This window comes from Carassius carassius, chromosome 14 (genome assembly GCF_963082965.1).
Source record: "Carassius carassius chromosome 14, fCarCar2.1, whole genome shotgun sequence".
NCBI lineage: Eukaryota > Metazoa > Chordata > Actinopteri > Cypriniformes > Cyprinidae > Carassius > Carassius carassius.
Genome location: NC_081768.1, coordinates 12,150,149 through 12,160,739, shown reverse-complemented (window position 1 = coordinate 12,160,739; position 10,591 = coordinate 12,150,149). Strand labels below are relative to the sequence as shown.

General features: G+C 36.5%; 2 protein-coding genes across 2 annotated transcripts; one reads left to right on the top strand and one right to left on the bottom strand.

Annotated features, from left to right (window-relative positions):
* Window positions 1-587: 587 nt before the first annotated feature.
* Window positions 588-2,312, bottom strand: trmt2b (tRNA methyltransferase 2 homolog B). Its single transcript, XM_059565504.1, has one exon. The coding sequence runs from the start codon at window positions 2,081-2,083 to the stop codon at window positions 659-661; it is 1,425 nt and encodes a 474-aa protein (XP_059421487.1). The 5' UTR covers window positions 2,084-2,312; the 3' UTR covers window positions 588-658.
* Window positions 2,313-3,389: 1,077 nt separating this feature from the next.
* On the top strand, window positions 3,390-8,235 carry LOC132157001 (dnaJ homolog subfamily B member 12-like). Its single transcript, XM_059566106.1, has 9 exons — window positions 3,390-3,572; window positions 3,962-4,133; window positions 4,285-4,430; window positions 4,536-4,712; window positions 4,841-4,920; window positions 6,025-6,134; window positions 6,425-6,597; window positions 6,726-6,860; window positions 6,968-8,235. Exons 1-8 carry the CDS (start codon window positions 3,440-3,442, stop codon window positions 6,848-6,850), a joined length of 1,116 nt encoding a protein of 371 aa, XP_059422089.1. The 5' UTR covers window positions 3,390-3,439; the 3' UTR covers window positions 6,851-6,860; window positions 6,968-8,235.
* The last annotated feature ends 2,356 nt before the right edge of the window (window positions 8,236-10,591 follow it).

Sequence of the window (10,591 nt, the reverse complement as noted above, 5' to 3'; positions counted from 1 at the left end):
AAAGCCAGTGTATTTATCTATGCATACAAAATTTGTGAAGTTGTATGATCAAGAAAACCAGACCGATTCCTGAAAACAAGTTCCTGAAGACAGATTCATCATTAAGCATTCACATTTGAAAATATCTAACTGCACCACATCTATGCAACACTGCAGAAAATAGCAATAGCACCCTCTAGTGATAAAAGTAAGGGATCTGCAATAGAATCAAAGAAAACATATGGGTTTACAAATGTGTTAAAGTAATTGAGATGCTAGTATATTGTTTAACTAAGATAAAAAAGCTTGTTCTTGTAAAAAAAAAATATGAAAAAATATTTATATGGAAAAATATTATTTTGAATAATTTGTATTTTTTTTCAATTTAATTTCAGCTTTAGTAATTTTGATGTGGTTTGTCATCTTATTAGTTTCTTAGCATCTATACAATTTTTATTTTAGTTTGTTATTTTAGCACAGCAAATTAAAACTAAATGGAAATATGAAATGTTTCCTCGTCAACTAGCCAAAATAAACTAATCAAATACCATTACCGTTTATTTTAGTTTTTGTTAACTATACTAAATATTTGACAAGAGAGAAACTACTGAAAATTTTCCATTGACATTTAATGTCATAAATAAAAAGTCATTTATCAGAATGAATTCCAAAACAACTACTATCGCTCCAACACAAGCACTAGTTCACAGTGAGGAGTGTGTGGAAACAGGTCCACAGGGACGGCCACAGTTGCTCTGAAGGCTTCTCCAATGATCTTCCTGTCATAGTCTGAACTGCACAGGCCTTTAAAGTTCCTCATTGCCTCCCCACCAGGTTTGCATGATATATAGACAAGCCTTCTTATGGCTGGTTGGTTCCTCAAGGCTCTGACAACTCGATAATGTAGGCCAGCCCTGGACGGATTCACAACAGCTGTCAGACCGCCTTCAGAATTCAAAGTGGCCATCAGATTTGGTAGAACAACTTCCGCTTTGCCTGAAAGAAATTCACAGTTATGAACTCCATTTAGTGCTGCATTAAACTTGGCATCCTCAACCGCCTGCTCAATGAGCTCGATGCCAATGATTCTCTCCATCTGTGGCGATAACAAAATGCCAATAGCTCCAGTACCACAGCAGACATCCAGCAGAGTGCCTCCAACACAAGCCCGATTCAGCTCCGCAACGGTCTTGTACAAAGCTTCCGCCGCTCCCCGATTCACCTGGAAGAAAGAATCAGCAGAAATGCGGAACCTGAAGCCAAGCACCTCCTCAAAGATATGGGGCTGTCCATGCAGAAGCTGATAGGGGGATTGTTCATGACTGCAACGGGTCATTGTGGTCTCCTGGAAGTACAGAGAATCCAGTTGACAAACTGCCCCTGGACCTTGTGTGAAGTACTCCACCAGAGCAGCTTTATGGACGGCTATCTCCTCAGGTGTTAGGGTTTGTGGATGGAAGTAAACTATGGCCATCGTGTGACTGGCAGAATTTGTTCTTATCGTGATTTCTCTCCAGTGACCACCATCGTGAAGTAAAATGCACGGTTTGAGTGGCGAGAAGCGTATAAAATCTTCATAGTGCCTTGCTACCATCTTGTGTTTTGAAGGCATGTTCAGGAGATGGTCACCGTGGACACAGACAATGTTGCCTGCTTTACCAGTGCCGATATAAAATCCAACAGTTTTTGGATTCCCATCAACCCCTATGTTGACAGAGAAAGTTGATTTGTTGCGGTATCCATCACTCACTGGTGAGGCTACTATGGGAAGGAGGGGGAAACTTAAGTCATTTGAAAAAGAGTGCATTGAATCCTGAGCTAGCTGCTTGGTCATCTCAAGTAAGATCTTCTGCTGCTGCTCTTGTTTCCACTGGAGCTGCTCCTCATAACTCATTCTCCACAGAGGAGTCACAGTATCAGCCAGTCTCTCTTCCCAGGAGAGAGTGTGCCAGTCAGCGGGGAGTTTGGGTTTCCTTTCCTTTCTTCTCTTTACAGGCTTACAGCCAGTATTGACAGCACAGCTGCTGGTTATTGAAGAGCTGAAGCATGTTTTTGGTATAATGACTGCTTGTTTCAGCAGTGGCCAGGTAAAATATAAGCGCATTGTTTTATAGGCACGCAACGTTGGTGTAGCTTTTGAGGTCACGCGCTCAAAAAACTAACACACTAAAAAATAAAAAGTTATGAAATGATCGCGTCAGTGCTCTAGAAATATTTTGCCTCACAACATACACGTTTAAACTGTCAACAGTCCGGTAAAACAAATAATGTTCCTTGTGCCTTTTTTCCATGTGTCCACAACAACTTGACATGGCGCTCTAATGACGCTACTTCCTCTACTAGCGCGCGCACTCTGCTTCAGACCGCAACAGCAAGTTTCCGGAAGTACAAAGGGTTTTTTCATTTGTTTTACTGTTAATATGATCGAAAAAGTTGAAATTATTATTATCATCAACGAACAGATTAAATGTTAGAAATTATGTTGTACAAACCTTCAGGAGAACAAGTCTCATCAATAAGCAGAATAAATAATCGTCGTAAACATAAAATCATTTATTGCAAATAAATGTAGCCTAGACTATTTAGTTATTTTAAATATATATTGAATAAAACCCGTTATAAAAAAAATTATATAGGAAGCATTCATTTCATAAGTAGATCAAACCTTATCAATCAAACACTTCTTACATAGCCTTTAGCCAAGGGTATACACAGAAAAATATAGAAAATAAATATTAATTATACATGAATATAATATTTTGTCTGTTGTTATATAGCTGTACATACAATTGTCAATTTGTATATTTTTATTCCTTATTTAATTTGTTCGGTGTTTTTTGTTCTGTCATTTTGTTACACTGTGGAAGCTTCTGTCACGAAAACAAAGTACTCGTATGTGTAAACATGCCTGGCAATAAAAGCTCCTTCTATTCTATTCTATTCTATTCTATTCTATTCTATAACCACCAAATAAATGAAGTAAAAACAAATTAATAAAATAATGAAAGGCCTTGCTAATTCGCAATATTTTATGTGTATTAAATAGATTTTTACAACTTTTTTGTTTATACTGTCCTTAATTGTGCATATATAAATTTTCGAATTCCTTAAGTACCATGCACGGAGGAAAATAGGTTCCTGACTGCTTAATACTTTTACAGTTCAAACAAAATAAATAAATAATTACATTCTCATATCCTAAAAGAGAATTCCACAACAATTTGTGATTCATACATCTAGAAACCTCCCACCATAACTTATCTGTATATTGACAACGCCAGAAAATATGAGGTGCAGTTTCTCAATGTGATGAACAAAAAAAGCTAGAGGGACTCACAACTACGTTACTACAAAGTGGACGTTCTATCCATTAGTGAAAACCTCTTGACGTTGTTGTAAACGTCATCAGGCTGCGTCTGGACGGTCAGGAAAGAGATCAGTCATCAGTTCCGCCGTCGCAATGGAATCAAACAAGGACGAAGCGGAGCGCTGCATCGAAATAGCGATCGCAGCGCTGCGAGAGAACGATCCCGACAAAGCCAAGCGGTTCCTCGAGAAGGCGCAGAGACTGTTTCCCACCGACAAGGCGAGATGTGCGTGTAATGTACATAAGTGTATAGCGGAGATCGTAAGAGGTCTGTTAAAAGGCCACCGGAAAACCCGAAGTCTGTAGTTAGACGGTAATAAAGGCCTTGGGATCCCGATCTTTATTATGACTGAAATAACAGCATTTTAACTTTAAATTGAACTAACCCCATTTTTTTCGAACCACATAATTGGTGCTCTTGGTTATATATTACTTACACTATTTGTTCATATATATTTTTATATGTAAGTAATCTTACGTAATCAAAATTAGAATTTCCTCTTAACTATTATCATTTCTAGATAGATATAGTGGGTTGATGGATGATAGATAGATAGACGGATGGACAAACAGGCATCAGTGCTTCTTATTTAAATGAAATTGTTCTTGTCTCAGCTTTACTAAAGTCTATTGCTGAGAATGGAGGACCTTCTACAAGTGAAGAACACATTAGAGAAAATGATGGATTACGAAACCGAAGTCACAACACTGAAGATCACTCCTCTGGACAGGGTGCCACAGAATCAGCCAAGCCATACACATCAGAGCAGCTGGATGCGGTCAAAAGGTCTGTTATTTGTTTCAGACTGCTTGGCTAAAGGTCTTGGACATGGTCATTATTTATGAGATGAACATTTGGTTTATATGTGTTCATAGAGGTTTCATTGCCTGACTGCTTTCTCTCTTTTCTACTGTGATCTGTCGTTCTCCTGATGCAGAATTAAGAGATGTAAAGACTATTATGAGATTCTTGGAGTCAGTAAAGAAGCCTCTGAGGAGGATTTGAAAAAATCTTACCGAAAGCTAGCTCTAAAGTTTCATCCAGATAAAAACCATGCACCTGGTGCCACTGAAGCATTTAAAGGTAAAAAAACATGACTTAAACCTGTACATTAAGCATTTCTGCAATCAGTATGGAGAGCGTTTGCATGTGGTCATCTCATTTGTTTTGTTTCCTGGCCTTCAACAGCTATAGGTAATGCTTACGCAGTTCTAAGTAACTCTGAGAAAAGACGGCAATATGATGTTTATGGTGAAGAAAAAGCCAATCCGACTCACAGGCACAGGACCCAAAACAGGAATTTCGAGGCAGATATTTCCCCTGAGGACCTTTTCAATATGTTCTTTGGAGGTGGATTTCCTACCAGTGAGTCCTGGCGGTGACCTTTTTAAATGTGGATTTAGAAACATGTCAGTGGCTGTGTTTGAATACATTCAAAACCGTGAAATGTGTCATTGTACCGTGTTTTTTTTTTTTTTTTTTTTCGTTTCTAGATAATGTGCATGTGTACAGCAATGGCAGGATGAGGTTTGGCCATCAACAGCGACATGAACGACGAGAACAACAGAGAGAAGTAAGAGCCCAATCATCAAGCAAGATTATTAAGGGTTTTGTGTTGATTTTTACCTGTAGTCTATAGTGGGGGAAGATATGCATATAATTGTAGCATGTACAGAATGATCATGCATCAGCTAATGTGTTAAGGGGAATAGCACAAAATGTAAACTTATACATTACTTTTCACTTTAGAATATTATAACTCCACAAATCTAAAAACATTAATATGTCCACAAGTCCCTAATTAACAATTCTACACAAGAACCTTTGATATTCAACGTAATATAATGTCAGATCACTATTTTCCAGAGACACTAAATTAGATCAATTGATCTCAATACTGTTTCAACTGACTCTCGTTGATATTCAGGTAAAATTACAATTAAGAAGAGCTTAATATGTTATGCGATTGTGTCACAGGGTTTCTGCGCGTCCTAAAAAAGTCTTAAAATCACATATTTAAGGCATTAAGTGTCGCTTGCACTACAAAAAAACGTAAAGATACAAATTGCTAATTTAATATTTGAAGTCTTATTTTCTGATGAATTTAACAATAATAAGTGTTTAAGAGTTTATGTTTAACACAAAAACACACATCTGTCAATGGGGTGAAATTCTGAGCAAAATTTTGAGCCCATTGGCAGATATTTGTTTTGTTTTAATCATGAACTCACTTCATTTTGATTGGTTTCTGATAAAACAAGACATCCACTATTACATTATTTTGCTTCTCAAGTAAATGTATCTTGATTTAAACTAGATAAAATTGTGAGTAGGAACATCATTTGTATAGTAGTGTAGTGTAATTAGAAGGTAATGTAAACATTTTAATATTCTTAAGCAATTTTTTGCTCAATGAAATAATCATATTGTGTTAACTTGATCTTAAAAAGGTCTTGGAAAGTCTTTTATTTACTTTTGTGTAACATACAGAAACCCTGTGTGTCCTCTGTGGTCAACAGAACAAATCAAATTTGTGCTGTGATATGTTAAATTGCATTATTTGAACCAGTTGGTATGGGTTTAAAAGAAGTTTTCAGGCTGATGAAATATAACTATAGTTTTTTTAAATTATGTCATGGTGTGCTGTTTAATATTAATGCATGCTTTTATCATCCAGGGTGGCCTTGCCTTGTTTGTACAGCTGATGCCAATACTCATTCTGATCATAGTCTCTGCTCTCAGCCAGATGATGGTTTCCAGTCCTCCATACAGCCTCAGCCACAGACCGTGAGACCAACATTTACTAAATTATCATGTGGACTTCATATAGTATTATAATACACTATTATTTAACTCTGGCATGTGTTTGATAGTCATATGAAGCAGGTTCTCTATCCCATTGTGCATTTTGAGTTAACTGTCACACTAAGTATTGTTTGTTTTTGTATCTTTAAACCTCAGTCTCACAGAAAAATGTTCTGAAAGCAAAAATAGGTTTATCTTGTTAAAGCATGATGACTGTCACTCAAGTGATGAATATCTGTCTCTGACGTTATCGAACACTCCGCCTGCTTTAGATCCATGGGCCACACAAACAAGCGACACACTCCCACTCTGAAGGTGCCTTACTATGTAGGCGACCACTTCTCAGAAGAATACACGGGGATGAATCTTAAGAATGTTGAACAAAGTGTGGAGGAGGACTATATATCAAACCTGAGAAACAATTGCTGGAAGGAGAAGCAACAGAGTACGTGACACATATGAAAGCTGCTTAATAATGCATGTTTATAGATGATGTATAAAGCAGTGTTTCACAGTGCCTGTCCACATAATGCAAGTGTAATTTAGCATCTAAATCTGTGCTCTTGTTTGCAGAGGAAGGCTTGTTGTATCGGGCACGTTACTTTGGAGACACAGACTTATACCAAAGGGCACAGAAGATGGCAACACCCAGCTGCTCGAAACTTTCAGATATACAGGTTCTGATACACGGCCATTGAGTAGCAGAATGTGAGTTTGCTTTCCTGTTCTGAATTTCAATTGTTTGTCTGGTGGATTATCTAGTGTTTATCTGCGGATATTCATTGACTGTGTTTCATGATTTCGTTCGGTTTCAGGTGGTGTCCTGTTCAGACGTCATTTGAAGATGATAATATACAGAAATGTTCTGTTCTCTTTGCTAAAATAGGACATTGCATTGCATCAGTTCAGGAGAAACAAAGATAGCCCATCCTGGTGCCACATGGGTTCCCTCTCATCTCTCCTTCAAAATCTTAGGAAAATCACAACTCATGGAAGATCTTACCATCTGCGAAATGGTTTTGTATATGGATTTAAATATGTAATAAATTAAAAAGCATTGGATGATTTACTGGTAGAGAGAAAAGTGCACAGCTATTAAATGGTAATCAATGCTGCTAGCGTACTGCTTTTCTTTTTTTATTTAGACCCTTTCTTATCAAAGCATTTTTCAATACCCATATTTGGGTTTTCTGAGCCAATTCTGAAATTTCTAGTAGTGTTTGATCTGTTTATCTGACCACAGGAAGTCAAATGATTACACCGGTGTCATTTTAGCATTCAGTGAATTGTTCACAGTTGTTTTGCCTGTTGGATTTTTAAAAAGAACGTTTAAGATTTATGCAGATGGAAAATTAATATTTGTATTTATTAAATGTTATCATACTATTTTCTTCCATTTTAAGTTATTTTTAGAACCTTAGAAGCATTAATCTTAACAGTGTTTTGCAAAGTGTAGATGGAGGGTTCTAAAGCATAATCAAGTGCCTTGCCAGATCCAGTCTTACTGTATACTGTAAGTCTCTGTATAATGTAATATAGGAAGGAAAAACATCAATGCTTGACATTAGTGCTTAGAACAATTGGCCACTAAAATGTTCTTGGAGATTTATTTCTTCTTCCATATTTTATGTTCTTTCATTTGAGTACAACATTTTATGATTTTTCTGTGTGTGTGTGTGTATGTCATGTAACATAGTTACCAAAAAAGAAAGAAATAAGAATAAATGTTCTTTTTAACAAATAGTTGAAACATAATTATGCCTAATTTGACATTCTGAGGAGATGTTAAGCTTTTTACAACAAGCTTTTTCTGATTTATGAGGTAAGCACAATGAGATTTAAATACATATTCAGCCAATATTTCTTTTAATTTGCCCTTAAAGGCTGTCTTGAAATGGGAAAATTAAACTACTTTGAAAATTAAAAACGAAGAAAAATAAGTATTTAGGGTCAAGTCTGTTTGGACATAAGTCCATACATTTTTTTCTTTTTCTTTTTTTTTTAGTTATTGAAAGAAGCCTCTCTGCATTTATTTGATTAAAAACAATAAAATTGCTGAAAGCTGAAATCTCAGCAACCATTACTCCATTTTTCAGTGTCACGTGGTCCTTTGGAGAATATTCTAATAAGCTAATTTAGTGTTACCGAAAAAGTAAGAATTTCTTTAACAAATAATAATATTATATATATATATATATATATATATATATATACACGCACATATATAAACGTTTGAAAGGTAGTATAGATTGGTATTTTTAGTCAACAGTGGGTGTTGTAGTTGCACACCAGGGGGCAGTCATGAGCTTTGCTCAGAAATTATAGAAATGAACGCAACCCGTGTTCTTTGGACTTAACATTGGAATAACAATACATAAACATACAAAACAAAAATGCACATTAATATTATGTATGTAATAATAGTATGTTGTTGCTAACCTTCGTAATAGGATGATCAACTCTTCCATTTCATCCCACATTCATAAAGCCTATTCCACATCTGAATATTAGGCCTATATATATGGCGAACAACACAGGCATATATCTGTTCCCTAATGCTTAAAAAAGCTTTACCTATATATAACTGTCCTTTCAATCCTCACGAAATCCAGGAAGACTAAAGGACACTGCAAGTGTTTTGACTGATGCAGTTGGGCTCAGTGTTGATGGTCAGTTTCATGAAATCATGGACTGGGCTGATTAAATGGGCAGCACAGAGAGCGGAGGAGCACCAGAACAGTCCATGGACTGATTTGAGTAGTCAGTAACCATAGAAACACCATGCTTTTAGGAAAGAGGACAGACTCCTGTTTTGTCTGTGGTCACTGCCATTTAAAGTCTTTAAATCATTATTATCTCCAGAACTATGAACTAATTGTGACTGTATATGGCATGACAATATCATCTGACTACAAAATACTGGAGTTTTTTTTTTAATTGATAAGAGATATGTGTGTGATTGTTACTATCAAGAACATAACCCAGTATAGATGCACACTGCATCTAAATAATGTCTCTCTGTGTGTCTTCATCCCAAACGCTGTTCCATTTAAGATTTGATTTATTGCAGGGAAGGATGAAAAGGATCCCAGCTCCCAGAGGGCCAGGAGAAACTCTGATGTTGTTGGATAATTCTTGCTGAGATGTGGTGTTCTTTCATGCAGATCCAATACGCAGCACAGCAAGTTTAGGTGTAAAGTTACAGTTAAGGTTAACATAGAGATCCAAGCCACTTATCTGTTGGACCACGAGGAGGTCGCTTTCCTTAAGTGTCATCATTGCACAGATGAGTAATTTATTAAAATGTCATGCCATTTACAATTTGGCCCCCTTTTGGGGGAGCCTAACCCTAAAACAATTCTAAAATCGTACTGTCAGCAAAACTGTGCAAAGATCATATCTGCCACTATATAGACGGAGGGAGGCAATATTAGGCTAAGGCATTGTTTAACGCCTTCAGCAAAGATTAATTGAGCCACTTTAAAGATTATGCTGTGTGCTCCAGAGAAAGAGAACGCAGATGCTGACATTTCGAGTGCAGATTTATACTGGTGAGGAAGCAATGAAAAATGACACCTTGCAATTCGGAATTAAGGATAAATCTTAAAAAACAAACTCTAATCCAGAGAAAATAGATTATTAGATATTATTGTTACATAACTTTCTAAATACTCGATTCTGATTGGTCAGTAGTAGCATCCTGTGGTTATTACTTAATATCCACTGTCATCCATGGCAATAGTGTATCAGTCTTCTCATTTTTGCAACTGAAACTGTTGCTTCTGTCATACCTCAGAGTACTTCTATTTCTGTATTAATATTATTGTAACACTGTTGCAGTATATTCATCAGTTGATGCAACTGATGAACGATAACAAGGGTTTTGATAACAAGTATATGAGAGTGCACAAGAGCACTCCCTTTTGTAATCACTAAAAAGCTGTCACTCGTTTTAGTTCATCACAATCTCACAAAGTTCCCTTATAATCAACAAAACTGTCTACACTGCACAATGAATATTTTATTTACATCCTGTCCACTCTTTGTTATAATGAGAGGATTCGCAAGCGAGCAGAATTTAGCACTTTACTAAAACGCTGGCATTTTTAGCGATGAGGGATTCTGATTGGCCATTGCATTCGAGAAAACGGAGATGTCTGTGTTCTTCTTAACTCAAACACAAATACATATTAGATTGTTGCTTGAGGTACCCTTGAAGAATTAGACCTGTGTTGGGTGTCTATACATCATGTTCTGACCAGGATTTCAAAATTCGGCTTTGTTTTCCTATTGTTTTCATACTTGCTGAAGGTAATGACTGAAAAGTAGTCGACCAATAGCCTGCAGGCTTTGTAATCGACCAATCGTGATGTGTAAAAAAGTGGGATCTACAGAGAACAATGAATGCAATGCACATACGTGTATGTATAATATAGTAG